We start from the raw sequence: 22,084 nt of genomic DNA, 5'->3' as shown, positions 1-22,084 counted from the left end.
ATTTAAAAAAGATTTCTTTTGAAAATCAGAGTTAGAGGAGAGAGATTTTTCATCCACTCGTTCACTGCTCAGATGGCCGCGATGGCCGAAGGAGCTTCATCCAGGTCCGCCACGTGGGTATGGGGGCTCAAAGCACTTGGGCCAACTTCCACTGCCCTTCCCAGGCGCATCAGTAAGGAGCTGGATCGGAAGTGGAGCAGCCAGAACTTCAACAGCGGCCCACATGGAATATGGCATTGCAGGCGGGCAGCTCTACTCACTGTGCCACACGCCGGCCTTGAATATTGCAATTTTTTTGAGTTTTTGCAGGTTTGATACTATCAAGCTCTGGCTGTTATAAACACCAGTTCGGTTGTTTATAACATGTTGGGTGATGTTTTTGCTTTCAGCTACTGATTTAACGTTACCAGACTGTCTGTTGGTGTTAAGGGACCCCTGTCGATCTTTCCCGCTGAGGGCTGCCACCTGGTTACCTGCAGCCTCCTTCCCCACAGACTCGTTCCCTTCGGGAGGCACACTTGTCTTGTCAACTCTGTGCTTGGGTGACCTCACTATGCTGTTTCTCAGTCCTGTGGCTGCCTCCGGCAAGTGAGAGGCCCTACTGTCCGGCTCCCCACCCTGTCATTTGGGGCTCCTATCCCAGCAGCGGGGTGAGCCTTCCGCACGCACACTCCGGGGGCCATTCCGTCCTTTCCCCTCCCCCTACCACACTTGGCACCCGAAGTTACAGCTTAGGACCCTCGCCTGGGTAGAAGCGGGAGCACCCAGGGCTGGAACGCCCAATTTACACCCCGGTAACTACCGGATAAGTAGCCTGTAACTAGGGGACGCCTAGATTTGACGCCGGTGGAAGGCTCTGATGAGGCGAACGGCGTCTTCAAGGACTACTAATCCTAAACCGGATGGCAACGCAGCTTAAGGAAGCCTAAAGGTGTGCGAGCGGAGAAGCCTGAACGCTTCTGCTGAATTCCTAGCGACACCGTCATAATGCAGGCGGCAGGTGTCCAGGGGAGGCCGGCGCCCGTTGTAGGGGCACCACGGCCTCCCTCCTGGTGTCAAGGGCTCAGTCCTTTTTCCGTTTCCGCATTTATGACTTCGCTGTCACCCTCGCCCCCTAACTGAGAAAGAAAATCGAAGTGTCCTTCAAAGCTGCAGCGTCCGGCGCGACGCGACCGCAACGGAAAAGCGGCGGGGGAGCTGCGCTGCCTGGGGCTAATTGTGCGCATGCTCCGCACGCACGCGGTGGGTGGGGCTTGCAGTCGTGTTGCGCCTGCGCTCTGCGCCGGCGCTGGGCCTGCCCATCGGCCTCTGCGCCTGTAAGTCAGTCCCGGGGTCCTCGGAGCGATGGTGCAGCGGTGCCAGGTAAGGGTGGGGCGTGCAGGCGAGCGCGGGTGCGGATCCTTCTTGGTCGGGTCTGCGCCGCTCTCCCTCCGCAGGCGGGGCAGTGGGCCCTCAGACTTTGTCTCCCCGAACCCCTGCACCGCGCGCCCGCCCGCCCGCCGTGGCCGGCGCCTTCAGCCCCGGCCGCCGTGATGGCCCCTGCTGACCTTGGGGCTCTGCCCTGTCCGCCCCTAGCAAGTCAAGTTCATTCCGGGACATTTCGTGTCGGGGTCACCGAGTCGAGGGCCGGCTGGTTTCCGAAAGTGCTTTGACTTCTTTTTGGGGGGGGCTCCCTTTTCTCAAATTAGTTGTTTGAAGATATAATTGTATTTTTAAAAACTTACTTAAGAATGCTTGTAAATAAATGTGCTTCACCTGTGGACTTACCGAAACCCTTGATTACCCACCAAACTGCGATTATTTCGTGGAGGGTGAGTTGTTCGAGTGGCAGGTGGGCTCTTTTGCTGGGTTGGGTCCCTAAGATACGACATCGATGGCACAGGTTTGCCCTGGGAAATACCAGTTTATCCTGTATTTCAAACCTACTTGCTTGTATCAGTGTCAGGTTTTGTGTATTGCATAACTCAGACCTCAGCGGCTGTCATGTAGACGGGAGGGAATCAAAGGTTATTTGAAAACCCGGAAAGCAGTTCTTTTGCTGACTTGGTCATTTATTGGATTAATTCTCTCTTGAGCCACATGATCACTGCTTCAGTGTTTATGAAAACTGTGTAACATTTGTTAAAGTGTTTTCTAGAAGATACACCTGAGGTTGCAGTTAAGGCACACATAAGTTTGTAAATCTGAAAAGCATCCAGAAATCAGTTTGAATTGTTCTTAAAGACTTTTTTTCCCAAGATTGTAATTTGAGTATGTACTGAATGGAGGGGAGCAACTTGATTTTCTCTAGGCTATAATATCTGTCTTTAATTAAAATAGTGCATTTGAAAAATAAGAAAATGTCTCAGTGTGGGCAGTCATGAAGTGACTGTTCCTGTTTCTGTCCTTCCAGGTTGAAGTATTGTATTTCGCAAAGAGTGCTGAAATCGCAGGAGTTCGTTCAGAGACCATTTCTGTGCCCCAAGAAATAAAAGCATCGCAGCTGTGGAAAGAGATAGAAACTCGACATCCTGGGTAGCTAAAATTTTGTAGCATATGATTAATGATTTTAATATTTTGAAAATGTCTTCAAAAACTTAATAAAAGTTAATTTTTGTTTGCTTAATGTCAAAAAGAGTGTGTACATGTTTCTGGAATAGAAATGTGTAAGATTAAAAGAAAAATAAGCTAAAGCAAACCCTGGATGCTGCTAGATTTGAGTTTTGACAATATTTCATTTTTTTCTAATTCTTTAAAAGCTATGGTTTTACTGCTGTCATTCCTACTTCAAGTCCTTTTTGAAACAAAACATAAAAGTGACTTATTTGAGAGTGTTAGGGAATATTAGTGTTGTGTAAGTCTGTGTTGGATGTTTAACCTTGAAACCCTAGTGCTGTGTAAACGGTATTTCACAATGTGTGTTGGAAAGGAACCTATGAGTACTCCTGGATTGCATGTTTTGTTTTTTGTTTTGTTTTTGTTTTTGTTTTTGTTTTTTTTTTTTTTGACAGGCAAAGTGGACAGTGAGAGACAGAAAGTTCTTCCTTTTTGCTGTTGGTTCACCGTCCAGTGGCCGCTGCGGCCGGTGCGCTGCGGCCAGCGCACCGTGCTGATCCGAAGCCAGGAGCCAGGTGCTTCTCCTGGTCTCCCATGCGGGTGCAGGGCCCAAGCACTTGGGCCATCCTCCACTGCACTCCTGGGCCACAGCAGAGAGCTGGCCTAGAAGAGGGGCAACCCGGACAGAATCCGGCACCCCGACTGGGACTAGAACCCGGTGTGCCGGCGCCGCAGGCGGAGGATTAGCCTAGTGAGCCACGGTGCCGGCCGGATTCCATGTATTTTTAAAATTATTTATTTGAAAGGCAGAGACAGTCTCCTGTCAGCTGGTTCACTCCTCAGATGCCCACAGGAACCAGCACTGGGACAGGCTGAAGCCAGGAGCCAAGAAATCAATCGGGGTCTCCCACCTAGGTGGCAGGGACCCAAACACTTAGGCCATCACCTGCTTCCTTCCATGGTTCACCCTAGCAGGAAGCTGCGATGTGAGTGGAGCTGGCAGACGGGCTGAGCTGCCACAGTTTCATCTTTTGTTCTTAGAGTACCTGGTGATGAAACATGGTGGGGCTTCTGTTCAATTTTACCTTTAACCTACCCTCAGGGAGACAACTGCTACTGCAGGAAACTTCCTAGCTCTGCTTAGTGTGGTTGTATACTTAGATGGACGATCCCTGAAAAGACAGGGTAGTGATTAAGAAATTTTTCTTTACTTTTGATCTGATTGGAATGTTGCTTCCAGTCTTGTGTTTGTTGCTATTTTCATTCCCCAAGATACACAACATGCGATGAAGAGATGTTAATGGTTGAATGTGATCTTTGCAGTGAATGGGTACGTTCTTAAGTGGGTATGTCTTTTATCCAAATGTGAAGAGATTTGATGTGGATCACAGTGTGGATACCGCTCATCTTTTTTTTTTTTTTTTTTTTTTTTTTTTTTCCTTCAGATTGGCTGATGTTAGAAATCAGGTGATATTTGCTGTTCGTCAAGAATATGTCGAGCTTGGAGATCAGCTCCTCCAGCTTCAGCCCGGAGACGAAATTGCTATTATCCCCCCCATTAGTGGAGGCTAGTGCATTTAAGCCATGTAGGTATGTGTGATTTGTCTCTTTCAGTCTTGTGCAGAAGAATACATAGATTATAAGCTCTGTTTGTTTTGCTGTTACCGTGTATTCTTAACGAATGGGCTTATCCCAGCTTCTTGATTGATGTGTCGACTCTGGGTGCAGGCAGACATGATACCTTCCTACCACGTCTGAGTCCATTTTGTTCTAAGCAGTTTAACTTAATAGCAGTTTGTTACAGCTGATGTGAATCTGGGGAACTTATTCTGTTGATAAGAACTTTGAAGCTGGTGAACAAACCAGAAGGCGAAGTTTGGGGCTGAGGAACAAACGAGAAAGCAAATTTTTAAAGCAAAGTTTCATTGAAGTGAACAGAGACAGCTCTTGCCGCCATGTGGCTTAGCAAGAGGGAGCTTTTAAAACAGAAAGGCCTTATTGAGAAGAACTGAGAGAAGACTGCTGGGAAGCTGCACATGGTTTTTCTCAGGAAACAAACACACATACAGGCTATTGAAAGAAAGTGATCTGGTGGTTCTATGCCCTCTGCAAAATTTGTGTAAGGTCCTTTAAGGGAGTGAGCTCATTCTGCCTCCTTGTCTGCCATTCGTCAGTCTGTGGTCCTTCGTGTTCTCTGTGGGTTAGCCAGTCTCCCCTACCTTGCTCTTCATGGTCTTGTGTTCCCTAATTTAGAATCACAGGTTTTTCTCTTATTCTGTTAATTTGTAGTCTCCAGACTTTTGCTTTGTAAGTTCCCCATTTAGTTTTTGCAAAGCATATCTTAAGGGCATGCTTTTGTGTTGTTTACTAACCAGAAGCTGCTCTTCTGACCCTGGAGCACCCCCCACCACCACCACCCATACTTGGCTGTCTGCCCAAGTCTAACCTAACCTAGCTCGCTTTGTCCTGCCTATACCAAGTTTGATTTGTCCGTTGTTTTCACTTGACATTGTTTATTAAGATTTTATTTGTCAGGCACAGTGCTAGGCTGTGGAATATTAATATCCATATATTTCAAGTAGGAAAACTGAAAATCAGAGAAGTTACAGTTGCCTTTGAACACATAGCTAGAAAGCATAGAGCCAACATTTGAACTTGAGCTCATTGTTGGGCTCTCTGTACTTTCAGACAGACATGTTCATGAATAGTAAGCAATAGCTTTTTTAAGCACTGAAAACTATAGAAAAACTGCACAGGTAGAAAGTCTGAGAAATTTAACCAATGTCCTGATATAAAATAATAACTATAGCTCTGTTGCAGATAGCTATATGAACTGTGCCATCTTTTCAGGCAAATTAATCCATATCTGAGTAGGATAGTGGGTAGAAACATTATCCAGTGTGGTCTGGAGAGATCTTGCTTTACTTAAGTACTTAAATAGAGATGTCAACTGAAGAATAAGTAATGTAGGAATTAATAGTCATTTGTGATTAAAAACTAGTAAATTAGGAATGAAAGAAAACTGAAATAGTTTTTATCCAAAATGAAAGTAAACAGCATAGTCAATAGCAGAACCTCGATTCCATTAAAGAAAGGAATAAGCCAGGATTCTTTTTACTTTTTTTTTCACCCATTTCCCCCTCACACTACTAAAGGGCAATGAAAAATGAAGAATTGACATACAAAGTTACCCAACATGTCAGCGCTTAGGGATCTTTCTCAGGACCTGCTGTCTGGAAATAATAGAATTCCTTGCAGATATGTATCACAGCTTTGGGGGGAATTTATTAAAAACACAGCGAGCTGTTATTAAAGGGGCGGGTATGTCTGATGATTACAGCTGTTCTTTGGGAAGATTAGAAAGACTACTCAGCAGCAGTGTCTGTTGATTGTGTTTGACAGGGTTTGTGTTACGGGATCTTAGAACCAGCCAGCTTAGTTTTCATTGTAGAACCAGAAGTCATGGAAGCTCAAGAGGGTTTAAAGCTTGCAGGGTTACCTATATCTTGCTTCAGGGAAAAAGCTCAGGTGGCACGGATGCACAGTAGGTGGAAAGTCGTGGTGTCTGTGAAGAATGGTGCTTTCCTTTTCAGTAGTTGGAAGGAAGTAGGGACTAGAACATTGGATCTGTTTAGAATTCTTTATTGGAATTTCAGCATCTTGAGCGAGTCCTTGACTTCTCTGAGCCCTTTTTTTCTCATTTTAATTTTTTTTTAAAGATTTTATTTACTTGAAAGGTAAAGTTATAGACAGAGGGAGAGACAGAAAGGTCTTCCTTCTGTTGGTTCACTCCCCAGATGGCCGTAACAGCTGGAGCTGTGCCGATCCGAAGCCAGGAGCCAGGTGCTTCTTCCTGGTCTCCCCCGTGGCAGGGGCCCAAGGACTTTGACCATCTTCTGCCTTCCCAGGCCACAGCAGAGAGCTGGATTGGAAGAGGAGCAGCCAGGACTAGAACTGGTGCCCAGGTGGAGGATTAACCTACTGTGCCACGGCACCGGCCCAGAGCCTGTGCTCTTGATGCTTGGTCTGTGTCTAGAGTCTGGGATTAGTCTCTGGCCCTTAGTGAGTATGTAATAATAGCCCTTGGTGAGTGTGTAATGATGTCTAATGAGTTGAGAAATGCATGGCAAAGGACTTTGCATAACCCCTGGTGAATATTATTATTTCCTGAGTTAGCTGGGATTGGGCCAGGCTTTGAAAGGAACTTAGTTCCAGTAGAATCACTTTCACCTCTGTTTTCTTCCTTTCCTTTTTGGATAAAGGAAAGGCACTGTGGGGGTGGTGTCTAGTAACAGTGATTAGAAGTGATATCATATAGATGAAGAAGGTGCTTGCACAGCTGTATCATGATGGGAGATATGAGTGGCAATTACAGAATCGAATAAACTGGCATTTGAGAAGATTACAGTTTAGTGATCATGTCAGTGGCAAATTTCTTTTTATTTCATACCTGATTCATTAGGGATATTTATAAATATATTGAGCTTTGTTAAAATTCTATACTGATTTTTATCATTCAGAATAATCATGCCTCCTAACACATCTGATGTACAAAAAATGTAGATTGAAACAGCTTAGAAGTTGAATGTTTTGCCCTAGTGTTAACATTAATTAATGTTAACATTTATTAAAATCTTATTTTTAGGAAAGATATGGATGATGTTGAAGAGAAACCTAAGGATATAATAAAATTCACGGCTGAGAAACTTTCTGTGGATGAGGTCTCGCAGTTGGTGATTTCTCCACCCTGTGGTGCAGTGTCCCTATTTGTAGGTGAGTTGTAATTTTCATAGCATCAATTGGCTCCACTGGATGGTAGAAATGAGCAGGTGCTTCTCATGTTCAGTGTTGATAGAGGTTTGACCATCAGTAAATCTCCATTGCTCATGAAAGCGAGTAGAATTTTTTTTAGTTTTGTTTTCGTAACTTTCAAATTAACCATTGTTAAATCAGAAGTATAAAGAGTAGGATAAGTCATGGCTAGCAGAGAGAATTCTGGTATTTTCCAAATTTTAAGGGAAAAATATACATAATGATAGTCCTTAATTTTTCTTTAAGTATCAGATGCAACTGTTGGAAAAGGGACTATTTGTCACCTGAATGTTTTCAGTAATCTTGATCTGTTATTTTATTTCCTTTTCATCTTTGGGATAATTATCCTTTGCTTTTCTAATCAAGTTTCTTGAAGTAATTTTTAAATAGGTAGGCTATTTGTTTGCTCTTAAAAACGGATCCAACCTTATATAATTACGTTTTTGTTTTTAGGGACTACAAGAAATAACTTTGAAGGGAAGAAAGTCATTAGCTTAGAATATGAAGCTTACCTACCAATGGCGGAAAACGAGGTCAGAAAAATCTGTAGTGACATCAGGCAGAAATGGCCAGTCACACACATAGCAGTGTTCCATCGACTTGGGTATGCTTTCCTTTAACAATTTAGAAGTGAAGGACACTTGCTTTCCAGCTTTGTCCTAATGCCTATCAGAATTCTGACTCGAATCTTTCTTGGGAATTCTGTGTCACCATGAGAGGGAGGTTTGTGAATGGTTTCTGAAGGACAGCAGTGATGGCTCCCAGTGCCTCTCATGACTGCTGGTTGGGTTGTAATTTGGGGAGTGCTCCTATTTCCTTGGGTGCTGTAACACAATGCAGATGTGCCAAGACTTTCAGGCCCTGGGCATTAGGGCTTGTGTGAACCTGAGCCAAAGTCAAAGTCATTGAGTCCTGCCTTTTGAGTTTTGTATTCTTGACTCTGTTTACAGTCTGTTACAGATTATTTTTGGTGTAAATGCTTTGAAAGTCATTAAAATACTTTGCCTTTTTGTACCATCAAAAAGAATAGAGTTCTTGGTTTTAAAAAGAAGTGAGCAATTGAGACTACATCTATCATGTTGTATTATTATTTGTTCATTAGTAATTTTATTAACCAGTAATTTTATAAATGGCTAATGTTATCTGGCCTATTAATGTTTATTTTATATTCTAAATTATATTTTATATAATTTATATATAATTATTTATAATTTATATATATTATTTTATATTCTAAATTGCCATTTTTTTTTTGACTTTGTATCTCTAGGTATTCCTTAGCATTCTTCCTGGTTTGAATCAGTTGTTTGTGGAGTCAGTGAAAAGTTGTTTTCTTCTTGGTGCCCATCAAGCAGCTTTTGTGGATAGATGCTTAAAATTGCTGCAATATCAACCCAGTGTCTATTTTCCTGACTGCAACTGGGATGAAGTAGTGTTTTCTAACTAAATTGGATTTTTAAGTAAATTATAGTTCTAAGAATGTCAATGGATTTTTTTTTCATGTGTCTAGCATATTTTTTAACACATAGATTCAGGGGTGATGATGTCTTTCTTCATCTTGTTAAAGCTTAGTTCCGGTGTCAGAAGCAAGCATAATCATTGCTGTGTCCTCAGCCCACAGGGCTGCATCCCTTGAAGCTGTGAGCTATGCCATTGATAATTTAAAAGCCAGGGTGCCCATATGGAAAAAGGTAAGTTCAGAAAATACCTCCTTTTGCTATATGCACTTGATTTGATTCTCAAGTATTCTTAATATGATATCTACAAAGTTAGAGTACTCTTAGAATTTTGTTTGTGTGCATTCCCTGACTGTAGAATCTTGGTTTCTTTATGTGTGAAATAGGATATTTATAGCATATCTCCTTTGTCAGGTTTAAGCAGGGAAAATGCATGCCCCAAGGAATGCATGGCCCAGTGAACCTCAATAAATGAAAACAAATTTCTAGTCAGGACTCTTCCAGTGGTTTGTATATGAAGTCATTTCTCTCTCTCTCTTTTTTTTTTTTTTAAAGATTTATTTATTTATTTGAAAGTTACACAGAGAGAGACGTAGAGGCAGAGAGAGAGAGAGAGAGAGATCTTCCATCTGCTGGTTCACTTCTCAGTTGGCTGTAACGGCCAGAGCTGCACTGATCAGGAGCCGGGAGCCTCTTCCAGGCCTCCCACGTGGGTGCAGTGTCCCAAGGACTTGGACCATCTTCTGCTTTCCCAGGCCATAGCAGGGAGCTGGATTGGAAGTGGAGTAGCCGGGTCTCGAACCAATGCAGGCTGCAGTTTTACCCGCTGTGCCACAGCGCTGGCCCCTGAAGTCATTTCTCTTGAATTTGAACTTCCTTGAATTAGAGACTTTCTATTAGAGAGTTTTGTAAAGTCTTGCTGTGCCAGCAGTAGCTAGAATTGAAATTCAAGGAAAAGGAATCTTTTCTTGGAAGTCTTTTATTTTTGCTGCCTTTGATAAAATACATAGTTGAGTGACTTTAATAACATTAATAGGAAATGCTGGTTTGTTTTCTGTCAATGAATCCAACTAAACAACAGCAAGTAATTCTCTGGTTAAATAGGGCATTCCAAAGGGAAGAAAAGGACCAACTCGCAGATTTCTCCCCTGGTGTAGTAACCGGAATAATAGGATTGTTCTGTATTTGCAAATGTATGTAATTACACTTCTTGGTCCAGAATTGCCCCCTGCCTGTGGCTGATAGCAAAGCTGAAGAATTAATGAACAACTCAGAAGAGGAGGGCAGAGGGCCAGATTTATAAAGGCTGGGTCTCCTCTCCTTCCCAGGAGCTTCCACCTCAGTCAGTGGATGAGGTGAGCAAGTGCACCTCTGAACCGGAGCCTGGGAAATCTAGGGACCACATTTTCTGAATGAAAGCTGAAACTGGTAGTTACAAGGGAATACTTTGGATAGGATAAGTCAGAAGACTCTACCTGAGCTCAGATACCGGGTGGTTTTGCTGTGAACATTCTGACCCGAGTTTTTCTGGTAGGCCATGCTGTGGGCCCTAGAAGAGGGAGAGTTAGGAAGAGCATTCCAAAATGAGCTTCAAGCCAAGGCAGCAAGAATAGCTGTTTCTACTTGTCTTTACCAGAAAGAGAGCAGATGGGGGGTGGCCCCAGAAAACAAGGGAAACAGATAGGAGCTGGGGCAGGTGCTCAGTTTTGGCTCTGAGTAGTGCAGGGACTTGGCTTTTCTCTGTAGAGTTGGGGGAAGTGCAGGTGTTCTGAGGCACATGTCCGTGAGAATCAGGAGCAGAAAGGGAACTAACCTTACCAAGTAGAACAAACACCACCACTGACTGTCTCAGATGGAGATGGGAGGCATTTCAGACCAAGAATTCAAAATGACTGCTTGGAGGAATCTCAGAGGATTGAGAGAACAGAGAAAATCAATTTGAGGAATTTTCAGAGAAATTTAACAAAGAGATTGAAACACTTCTTTAAAAATCTGACTGAAATTGTTGTGCTGAAAACTGCAGTGAATGAACTTAGACATTTGGCTTTGGGTTCCTCACCCTACAGGAAGGCAATCTCGCTACTGAGTGGGAAGAGAAACCAATAGGATCTTCTTACTTCCTTCTGTGAACTATCTAAAATCCTGCACTGGTTCATGTCCCAGCCTGTGCTTTGAGATCATCTGTGACATAGGGAAGGCTGCCTGGTTCACATCAGTAGCCAGGTCACACCTCTTTTAGAACTTCTGCAGATGGACATTTAAGTTAACAACTAATGGGAATGTCCCCTCTTCCTTTGGCAAAATATATTTTGTGTCATTGGAATTGTAGTAGGCATGTTGTTAAGGAAACAGTGTTTAAAGACTTTCATCATCTACATAATCTGGCCAACAGTGTCTTGTCATGGCCCCAGATGGAATTAGGTATGTATTCCCTTCAGTGCTGTGGTTTCTTGTCATTTCTCCAATAGATTGTGTCTGTCAATGAGGGGAGCATGTCAGTTTCTCTCTCTGCTCTCAGTGGCCTATATAAATGGTTATTGGATTGTGGAGAGAGGGGCTTATTGAAATAGATATGAGATTCATTTATTTGATTTATACACTTAATGGTTTTGTGTTTTTTTGTTTGTTTGTTTGTTTTTTTTAGGAAATGTATGAAGAGTCATCTTCAACTTGGAAGAGAAACAAAGAATGCTTTTGGGCAAACAATGATTAATCAGTTATATTTTTTAACGCTCTCACACTTGGGTAAAGTTTCACCATTGATTACTCTGTGATTTTTCTCCTCCACAGATTGATAGCTCACCGAAGCACAGAGTTTTATAACTGTGGGGCAAAAGAGAGAAAAAGCTAAAAAAGTGTATTTAGGATGAAGGGTTACTGGGAGCTAGAGCCAAAGCAAGGACTTTTGGGAAGATGAGCAGTAGTGGAAATAAGAGGGAAGGCGTCCGTGGAGGACGTCTTTCTGTGACTAAGCCTAGTTGTGACTCCGCTTACACTGAGGCCTGGCACCTGCTCACCAACCTCCCCTCAGACACGGCCTCCCCTTCAGCCTCCTGTCCTGATACGTATTTTTAGCACTTAATATATTTTTTAAAATAAGCCGATAATTTTAAAAGTACAAATTTTCCCATTTTTAAAAATTCAGTGATAATGCCTAAAATATTTCATATTCTAGAGAATTCTAGTAATTTAGAATCTTTAATCTTGACCATAATACTTGTTGCATTTTATGGTTACTAATATTGTATCAATGTACAAATCAGCATGAAATTGTTGTAAAACTACCATCAACGTGTTTTATGTTGAAATATTAGTTGATGTCTAAAATTTGACTTCCAGAAATTGTTTTAAGGAGAATAATATAAGGGAGATTATATGTTTATTAAAGCACTTTCAGATAGTTTACTTTCTGGTTGCTTTTGCATCATGATCCTTATTGAAGTTATTGGTAAACAATTCTCTGCAAGATTTTTATGAAAGAGTAATCTAGTTTTTTACTGATCAACCTATATATTGTTAATTTGTATATACAAGTCCCATATATTATATTTTTTCCAATTCTTTTCAGCTTTATTGGAAGATAATAAAGATTGTATATATTTAAGTATACAGTGTTATATTTTGATACATGAATATATTGTGAAATGATTACCACAACTCACCTAATTAACAAACCCATTGCCTTACAAGGCTGTGTCTCTTTTGAGGTGAGAATACTTAATTAGCTCTATTCTTTTAGAGCAGAATTTGAAGTATACATATATACTTTTTAAAATAATTGGCATAATTTGAGTAGTTAGTATTATTACAAAACTATCATTACATGTATTATGATACTTAGACTGAAGGGTTTTTTCTTGTTTCTGCAGCAGATAAGAAATCTAGTAATCCTTATATCTGGTGGGATATATACTTATATCTGGTGGGAGCACATTTTTATCTAAGGAACTCGTGTATTCAACGGCTGTTTATTGAATGGCCATTCTATGCCAGGTATCCACCCAGTGATCTTTGTCTACAACCCTTAAGTACCAGGAAGAAGATCCTGCACCTTGTCTCTGGCTGAGACCCACAGGTCAGCCACATGGACTTTAGGAATCTCTTGGTTACTTGGTACTTACTCCTTGTGGGCCAGAAGGATTCAAACCCTCCACTTATTTCCATTACTGAGGTAGGGTTGCCTGCCTGTTCTCAGCCTTACCCTCTCTACTCGATAGCCCCTCCTTTTCACTGGCCAGAAACCAGTTTCTACTAGGGATGAGGGATTGGGTGTTGGACAATTGCAGTGTATCTGAAAGTTCATTATCACACAGTGAGTGGACCAATGAAGATAGTCCTAGGATTCTATACCGAAATTGTGAATGAATGTGATGTGTGTGTTACATTATATATAATACTAATATAAAGTATATGTGGAATTCAGGAATTTTCTACTCAAATACTTCTTAAAAGGTCGTTATTGGAGATAATTGTTTCTATACCACACGTTGTTTGAACATGTTTTTATAGTCATGCCTTCAATTAAGTGCCTTTATTCTATGTTTGGAGCCCAGATTGTTATGCTTTAACTTCTTACCTTCTGCATCAGAGATTTAAAAGCGTAATCTGGGGCATGCTAGAACTGGATGGCACATCCTTGAAAGGTTTTAGTGCATTGCACTAGATTTAAATAGGATCTTCATTAATCCTTGCAATTTTAGGAATGGCAGATTTAATTGGTGGTTGAGATATTAAGGGCTAGCATCACTCTGACATTTAGCCTTTTTATATATGTAACTTGGCTGCTCAGGTACTTAGAAGAGCAACCTGAAGACAGGCAAAGTCAGCCTGGAAGCAGATTGCATCAAGGGTTGCAGGGTAAGTTCATTCAAGAAGCAGGATGTGTAAGTTATTTTTGTTGCAGGTGTTTTTGAATGGGTGGTGAAACGAAAAGGATTTTATCAATTTTGAATGAAAACAACAGCAGATGGTTATAAGTGAAGTAGTCTCTGGATAGTTTTGTCTTTTGGGTGTGGCATTTAGGGTTGCCATACAGTTTCAGTATTATCTGAGAAATAGTGATTAAGGCTGGACTTGAATGAACCTGTTGGAGGATTAGAAAATGGAATCCTGGGTGTATTTTGAATTCAACCAGTTTTTCCTTACCTCACTTTTCGTTCCATTGTCGAATCCTCCAGTTCATTTCTTGAGAACTATTGCCCTGGCCCACTGATCATCCTAGTGTGCTAACCTTTCCTCTCCACTTAACCCTGCTACTCAGAACCTTCTCATAGCTGGTCACATCGAGGACCTCAGCCTGCTCACTGGCCTACTGTCCTACACACAGAGACTCCTGCCGTTTCCTGTCTTGCTCCAGGCTCCCACTTTGCTGTGGCTTGTATGTGGCAAATTAGTTTCCACCTAGGGTCTTTACCCATCCCTTTTAGATTGTTCTTCCTCCAGATACTTCCATAGTCCTCACTTAATTTCCTTCACTTCAGTCATTTCCTGTTTTATTCACTATTACTTGGTGTATCACATCTGCTAGTTTATTGCCATCACTAGACCATAGACTTCATGAGATGGGGACTCTGCCTGTCACTACAGTGCCTCACCAGTGCATGAGCTTATAGTACTCTGAAATAATTGAATACCAGTGTTCTATACCTGATGCATGTGTAATTGTAGCACTGACAGATGTGAGATGCTATCTGTGCAGCTTTGCTCCCCCACTCCCACCCTGTGACCTCTTAAAACTACTGAGCATCCTGTACATTAAAACTCACCTTTGGGGCCAGTGCTGTGGCACGGCAGGCAGGTTAACACGCTGGCCTGAAGCGCCAGCATCCCATGTGGGCACTGGTTTGAGACCCAGCTGCTCCACTTCCAATCCAGCTCTCCACTATGGGCTGGGAAAGCAGTACAAGATGGCCCAAGTCTTTGGGCCTCTGCACCCACATGGGAGATCCAGAGAAGCTCCTGGCTTCGGGTCGGTGCAGCTCCGGCCATTGCGGCCATCTGGGGAGTGAACCATCAAATGGAAGACCTCTCTCTGCAACTCTTTCAAAAAAAAAAAAAAAAAAAAAAGAGGAAGCTTTTATGTAGTTAGATGAATCACCCAGCAGAGGGCGGTATAGACAGGGATACACTATAGAGACTAGACCCAAAAAACAGTTTGGTAGCCATTTTCATTAAAGTAGGGCCCTGCTTTAATATTAAATGATAGCATGAGGGAGGCATTTTTAAATGGTTTTACTTTTTAACAGGTACTTTGGAATAAAAATTCAATACAAAATTGCAAATTAACAGAAAAGGGTAGTTTTATTGCAGGTCTTCTCTGCTGTGAAAAGCAGCAGCACTGTTCTGTTTTCTCCAGCGTTGCACTTGAGGGTGAGACGTATCCCAGACATTGCTGAAAACAGTTCTGCAGTAAGCTGACCCTTGTGAGCTGTTTGCTACAATTGAGATAGTCAGGAAGGCATGTGAAAGAGCACCAGATACACGGATGAGAGATATGAAGGCCACATGTTACTGCACACCCGGGTAGAGTAGGCATTAATCTGTCCTCTATACAACAGTGACAGGCTGTCAGCCTGATGTCGATCTTAAATTTTCAGCATATTACAACATATGATTGTGCCTTTGCATGTCACAGTGGTTTGGCTGCTGTAACAGACTAGATAATCTGGCTAGTTATATCTTCAGTCTCCTTGAGTCTTCATTGTGTACTGAAGCAATGTGAGTATAAGACAACTACAGTACAGTGTGTAACTTGTAAAAATCAAAACCTAGGGGCCGGCACTGTGGCGCACTTGGTTAATCCTCCACCTGTGGCACCAGCATCCCATATGGGCGCTGGGTTCTAGTCCCGGTTGCTCCTTTTCCAGTCCAGCTCTCTGCTGTGGCCCGAGAGGGCAGTGGAGGATGGCCCAAGTGTTTGGGCCCTTGCACCCGCGCGGGAGACCAGGAAGAAGCGCCTGGCTTCGGATCGGTGCAGCACCAGCCACAGTGGCCCATTGGGGAGTGAACCAACGGAAGGAAGACCTTTCTCTCTCTCTGTCTCTAACTCTACCTGTCAAATTAAAAAAAAAAATCAAAACCTAAAGGAAACACTTTTCAGGCTACTTTTTTTTTCAATATTTAAAAGAGAAGGAGGGAGAGTGATTTCGGTCTGCTGGTTCACTCCAAAATAGATGTGGGCCAGGCTGGAGCCATATGCTCCGTCCTGGCTGCCCCCCCCTCCCTCCACTGGGTGGCAGGGGCCCAGGTAATGGGCCATCATCCACTGCCGCCTTACGAACATTAGCAGCAAGCCAGATTGGAAGCAAAGCAGCCAGGCTCTGAAATGGGACGCCAACATTGCAAGCAATAGCTTAACACACTGTACCACGAAGCCTGCTCCCAAAACAATGTTAATGACATTTTAAAATTAATATATAGTCATTTACAATTAAATAACTTTCCTGTTAGAACCTCATTCTTTTCTAGGAGAGAAAATAGTGACTAGTTTTATTGATTGCTATGCCAATTTGGTTTCTCAGAAATCAAAGGAATTGTGCAACTTGATGTACAATCATGTATACATTCCAATTTACAGTTTTTGTGGAAAGAAAAAATGCAAAAACAGCAAATACAGTTATCAAAGACATGCATTGTTTGAAGGAAAGAGCTTTTTGAATTTTCTTTAAAAATAAGCCATTCTAACAGTTTTACAATATATACACTTAGGAAACTATTTACATAATAGCTACATTTCTATTCTTTAATTAATGTTATTTTAAACTTTAGTCTTTGATTAAAACGAGCATGCCTAAATGTACACAAAGATCATAGTCCTGAGGTTTTGTATATAATCGTTATAAGTGTGCAAGTAAAATATTAAAGATGGGTCAAGGAGCTCAAAGGAATCCTGCCTTCTGTTTATGTCAATTTATAACAGGATAAATACATCAAATTATGCCTTTATAATTTTTAGTATAATCACTTGGTTGACCATTATAAATTGGTTTTATTTTTTCAGTTACTTTCACTGTGTTCTGTTTGCTAAAATGAAAACATAAAATTACAAGTTTCTTCATCAAGCTACTTGACTGTATTCCTATCTTACAAGGTTTGTGTGGTAGCCATGTATGAAAAAACTCAAATTTTTAATCATATTCCATAGACTTTGACCATTTATGAAATGGAAATTTTAACTTGTTATCTTTTAAGCCTGGTACTCTACTTTTCAAACAAAAATGTGACTGGACAGGAGCACATAATTTTTTTTCCAAATGATATTTTCCCCTCTGAATTTCTTGGTTGACTATTCACCTTTGCTTAAAATTACTTGAGAAATACTCCTGACCCAAGAGTCAGTTGGTAATGCCTGCAGACATTTTTTAATTGTTATTTGACTGCGGGAGGAAGGAACTGCCCTACAGAGGTAGGTGGAGGCCAGAGTTAGTGCTAAACATCCAATAAGGCACAGGAAAGCCCCAGCACCTATACACAAACAAAACCATCACATCCGAAGTGATGATGGTACCAAGGTTGAGAAAGCCTGCCCTAGTGTGGTCAGGGGTGCAGTGAAGTGGCTAGGCTAATTTTTTTTTAGTGTATAATAATCCCACTACTGCATGGAAATGTGTAGTGGAGGCTAATACTATAAACGAAGGCTAGCTAAAGCTCTGTAGCTCCATGTGACCCTTGTTTAGTGCTTATCTAAGAAGGTAAACTAAATAATAAAAAGGGATGATATACTCTTCATATGCATACTAATTTTCCAATGAGCTATATTCAAAGGTACTTCAAAAACTTTGGAAAATGGAATTAAAAGTGGTTATTTTGGTGTAACATTGAAATCCTTAGTTTTTTATAATACACATTTTCCATGAACTTCCAGAAGGCCCCTTGTATACATTAGCTACATGGTTAATTAAATATTCAAGTTAAGTTTCTCCATTTTTTTAAAAATAAAATCTTGGAATGAAACAGTGAATCCACACAGCTGCTAAAACAATTGGGCTTTGGCACAACCAGCTAGAGAATACCAAGCTGTTTTTGCTGTAAACCCTTGACATTTTATGGCTAATTGATATCTTTTAAATTCTTGTTTGCCTTGCTTTGTCAAATACAAAGTAAATCATTAAACTGTCCAGATAGCTGTGGGCTGCCAACGTGGGCCAGGCGGGCAGTCAGAGCTATCCACATGCAAACAGGCAAAGACCTGCTTTCCTCTGACCTCTTTCCAAGTCATTTTTGAAGACTGTCTATTTATATTCTAGGAAATCCAGATCATAGATTTTTTTTTTTTTTTAAAGTGCTGCTTAACTCCAGTCCAGCCTTCCCAGTTTATGATGAGGACCCTAAGGTTTTTAGAGACCAAGTGCTTGTCCAAGGTTTAGGTATGCAGCGTCTGACAACATAGTCACCACAGCCCTTGCCCACCACGTCACCCTGGCACAAACTAGAGAACGTTTGGGCTCAGATAGAGAGGAAATGAAAAGCAGAAATGGGTAGTGGTTCCCAAGATGCATTCCATTCACATCTTAATGACTGAAGGGACTGTTAAAATGCTCATTTTTGAGCCGCGTCCCACAGTGAACAAGTTAGAATCTTGGGTGTTGGGGCCAAAGAAGTTAACCTTTTGAACACACCTGCCTATTTGCAATTCACTCCTCTGGGAGGAAGCACAGGTGCACCTGCTAATTTGGTGGCTTCCTAGGCTCCTGCCACTACTTCCTGCAAATTCACAAGATGTTTTATTTTGTCTTGTTTGCACTGCCAGAAATTCCAACATTTGGGCATTCCCTCAGGCTAATTTTTCTTATTTACTAATATATGAAAATAGCTCCCTTGAGGGTACGTAGCTCATATACAGTAGTTCACAAAGGTATGTGAACAAACATGACTTTACAGAAGACCCCACACCCGCCCCCAAACACCAGGGGGAGGAGGAGGATTGGATGAGGGGTAAATGCAGGTGGATGGCTTGGGACCCTACCCAGGAAGCCAGGCTGTGATGGCTTCTTTAGTGTGGGGGTACCTGCAGGTGAGAGGCTGCCAGAGAAATTACCCATCTTTCAAAAATCCTCCAAATCTTCCTGCCAGCTAATTGAGGCCTGAAAGAGAAGAAAATCCTTCCTTCCTTGTCTAGCATAGGCTGGCCTTCCAGAAGGCGGAGTGTTATCCTGACTGTTCTTATATGGGTGTTAAGCAGTATTTTGTGCCTTGGCTTCTAAACTGCCCCGTCCTCTAGCTTAGAGGAGAGCATACTCCTGACCTCCGCTGGGTTAGTCAGGCATGTTTTAACACAGGTAGCAAGGTGGGACTTGGAAGAGGCAGCTGTGGGCTGAAAGAAAAGAGCAAATTTTCCCTCGCTTATAAATAAAGTCACTGCTGCAGCGACCTCAGAGGAGCAGCCTGACTTTAAAAACACCCTGTGTTGTTTCTTACCCTCTTGGTAACATCAATATTTACAATTTTGTATACTTGTGGAAGTAACCAGTATATGATGTAGATCATATATAATATCTAGTATATTTAATAAATACTAAGATATAATTATGTAAGATGAATGTGATAGTATATGTGTATGTATACACATACACATATATATACACACACACACACACACACATATACTGTGCACTTCTACTTTTATGAGAGCATTCCCCTGCCCTTTCCCCCACTCCTCCCTAAGTCTGAGAAAGTCTGTTTTTCTTTAGGACTTGTCATGCCAGGAAGCCTTTCATGTTCCTGACATAACACATTAGAAGGTAATCTTTGGACCAGCCAGCTTAAAGATCCCCCCCCCCCCAAAATAAATCTTACACCTGTACCCCACCCCACATACAATTTCTACATTCAGTCTGCCCAGCAGTTTTTCTTGAAATGTCAGGCTAGGTTCCCCAGGTCATTATTGAAAACAAACAACAAGTAGGATTTGAAAAGAAATCCATCAGGTGTACAGCAGCAGAGCCCGGCGGGGATGCTGCCGCTGGTTCAGCTGTTGAGTTCCGTGCTCTCGTCCATCTCCTCGGGGTTTTTGGTCATTTTTTCATATTTCCTTTTGAAGAAGCCGAGCTGTACAGGTGATGATAGAAAAATGTTATCACCCTCTGGATATGCGGATTTCTCCAATTTGATCATTACAGAGCGTTCATGTGTGTGTTGGAACACCACACTGCACCCAATAAACGTGCAAGTAGGAAACGTGAGCACCGTGGTTTATTTTGTATGGGACCCACTTTCTCTTAAGGAATCTCTGGAGATTGTGCTGGGTGGACTGCTTACCTGTACCTGTCACCTCTTTAGTGGAAAGAATTGATAGTTCAACTGAATTTCATAAATTTTCAGTCTACTTATTTAAATAAAATGTAGGTAACCCTGCTGGTTGAAAGGAAGTGTTTTTTTTTTTTTTGTTTTTGTTTTTTTTTTTTTTAAGGAGAAAAAATACCTCATTTTCAAGGAGCATGAAGGGGGACATCATAAATACGCATTTCTTTTCCCCTTAGGAGAGAGGAGCCACCATATAAAAACCCAAGGTTGCCGTTTTGTAAGGAGAGTCAAGCAGAGGCATGCAGGATCCCTGTGTTGTGAAATGTGAAGTGTTCTTACCTTCCATAAAATTGCAACCAGAGCTAACAGCAAAAGGATCCCAGCAATTATACTTCCAATTATGACTCCCGTTGGCACTTCAGCTTTCTCGTCAGGTTTCATTATCATGAGGGGAACCTGTGAATGCATATTCCCAATAGTTACCTGATTTCAGCATTGACAAGCTGAGCTAGTCTAGTCCAGTGATCTAACTATCGATGCCAACTCAGGATTCTTCAAACATTGTCCAGGACTACTTGAGAAAACATGCCTGCCAAGTTCAAGAGAACAGAATCTGCTGGTGTCCTCCCTAGAACTGCTTCAGTGTCTTGTGCCTGTGATGGGACTGACCCTCTAGGAGGTATGGAACAGGAAGGAACCTCAGTTTCTGGCACACGTTACCACCACCAAGTGAAAGCAGGCCTAGAGAAGGGAGTAGACCAACCGACCAACCTGGGCTGTGATTAGAAAGCAGTTTTGTCTTGGGTATCTAAAATACTGCTTTCACTGAATTCTCATTCAAGGTTGGTACCAATTTTGGGGAACACAAATGTCTGGGCTCAAGTTGACCTTTTGAAGAATAAACTTGTCCTTGAAGCTACATAGGATCCTTTACGTTCACATTGTGGGCGCTCTTATGATGCTGTTGTGGAATGGGTATTCTAAGTTTTGGTGACAAAACTGCCTATTTTTTTAAACTGGAATCTCAACCATTTTCTTCACAGAATACTTAAAGAGTCCTATGCTGGACCAAAAGAGTGTAATATCTGACTGACTTGACTTAGCACTAAGTGGCAGTGGAGGAAGTGCTGCCTTCTATCGTACCATCTGTGAGGTGCATTACACTTACACTTGGCCTTGGTTGGTGACTTTTTAAAAATTTGCCTATTTTAGAGCTAAAATAGGCTTTATAAATTTATGGATAAGGTGACTAAAAGTCCATATTGCTCACTGCTTAACAGCAGTCATCTGCCTGCCTCTCTACTCCCGAGTTTCCTCATCTGAGGCCCACATATTCCTGTGGCTCCCCGTGTATAAAATTTTGTGGATCAGAGTTAGTAAGCCTGCGACCCAATCACTTATCTGTAGGAATGTGACAATTTATTATTTAAAAACATTATTCAGAAACTCCAAATTGTTTATATTTTAAAATATTTTCATGGACAAGTTGGCCTCTCTTGTTTATTAGCATTGCTCAGAGAATCCAAGAAAAAAAAATTCGAGTGTATTAAAATATTTGAATTTTCAGTTAATGTGTTTAACATTGCTTTCTAAAAAACAAAGATTTCAGAATTTCACATATGACTTGAGCACGACATTCTTCTGAAGTGAGTTTTGAAAAAAAAAAAAAACAAAACTGTAGTACTTTTTCCCTAGGATAAGTTCACAGCACTTTGAATTCGAAGTCCACATTTGCCTTGGCTCCGTTTCTGATTTTCCGTGCCCGAACCTCTGAAGAGAGGGTGTGCACTTTCCCTGAGGTTCCTTAACCAGAAGCAGAAATGCATTCTCTGTGGAGTGCATCACTGTCCCTGGGACAAGAGTGGGGTAGCAGTGCTGTGAGCAGCCCCAAGTTCACGGGGCCATGGATTTTTTAGCCAAGTCTGTAGGCAGAAGAAGTGGACTGAGGCCAACTGCCAAGCTGGCCTTGGGGGCAGAGTCTTGAACTAGCTTCCAGCTCCTAACAAAAGCTTTGAGAGGAAAATGCTCAAGGCTCTGCC

At 41.8% G+C, this 22,084-nt stretch overlaps 2 protein-coding genes across 9 annotated transcripts in view; one reads left to right on the top strand and one right to left on the bottom strand.

Moving 5' to 3' along the window:
• Window positions 1–1,210: 1,210 nt before the first annotated feature.
• Window positions 1,211–14,877, top strand: MOCS2 (molybdenum cofactor synthesis 2). Of its 8 annotated transcripts, none has more exons than XR_011382039.1 (7): window positions 1,211–1,362; window positions 2,393–2,514; window positions 3,981–4,121; window positions 7,181–7,308; window positions 7,801–7,951; window positions 8,915–9,038; window positions 11,449–12,408. XR_011382039.1 is itself a non-coding variant. In XM_070056705.1 (7 exons), exons 3-7 carry the CDS (start codon window positions 4,028–4,030, stop codon window positions 11,515–11,517), a joined length of 570 nt encoding a protein of 189 aa, XP_069912806.1. In that variant the 5' UTR covers window positions 1,236–1,362; window positions 2,393–2,514; window positions 3,981–4,027; the 3' UTR covers window positions 11,518–12,408. The 8 variants fall into 8 exon arrangements, 5 of the variants coding, with proteins under 5 accessions (XP_051709435.1, XP_069912806.1, XP_069912807.1 ...); XM_070056705.1 differs by having other exon boundaries at window positions 1,236–1,362; window positions 3,981–4,125; XR_011382037.1 differs by lacking the exon at window positions 11,449–12,408 and adding an exon at window positions 14,679–14,877 and having other exon boundaries at window positions 1,248–1,362; window positions 3,981–4,125; window positions 8,915–9,559.
• Window positions 14,878–15,018: 141 nt separating this feature from the next.
• Window positions 15,019–22,084, bottom strand: part of ITGA2 (integrin subunit alpha 2) — a 110,034-nt gene continuing 102,968 nt past the window's right edge. The window contains exons 29-30 of the mRNA XM_008262194.4: window positions 20,385–20,501; window positions 15,019–19,850 (exon numbers count right to left, since the gene is read on the bottom strand). Of these exons, the coding sequence (XP_008260416.3) occupies window positions 19,770–19,850; window positions 20,385–20,501 (198 nt within the window). The 3' untranslated portion in view covers window positions 15,019–19,769. The remainder of the gene's footprint in view (window positions 19,851–20,384; window positions 20,502–22,084) is intronic.

This window comes from Oryctolagus cuniculus, chromosome 14, assembly GCF_964237555.1.
Source record: "Oryctolagus cuniculus chromosome 14, mOryCun1.1, whole genome shotgun sequence".
Classification (NCBI taxonomy): Eukaryota; Metazoa; Chordata; class Mammalia; order Lagomorpha; family Leporidae; genus Oryctolagus; species Oryctolagus cuniculus.
The sequence above is the reverse complement of the archived record's forward strand: the minus strand, read 5'-3'. Positions and strand labels throughout refer to the sequence as shown.

Excerpts from the sequence above, each read along its gene's own strand:
- MOCS2 (XM_051853474.2), top strand. The coding sequence starts at position 1,731 with ATGCTTGTAAATAAATGTGCTTCACCTGTGGACTTACCGAAACCCTTG. Across the intron at positions 1,812-2,392 it reads CTGCGATTATTTCGTGGAGG|GTTGAAGTATTGTATTTCGC; the intron begins GTGAGTTGTTCG and ends CTGTCCTTCCAG. Across the intron at positions 7,952-8,914 it reads GCAGTGTTCCATCGACTTGG|CTTAGTTCCGGTGTCAGAAG; the intron begins GTATGCTTTCCT and ends ATCTTGTTAAAG.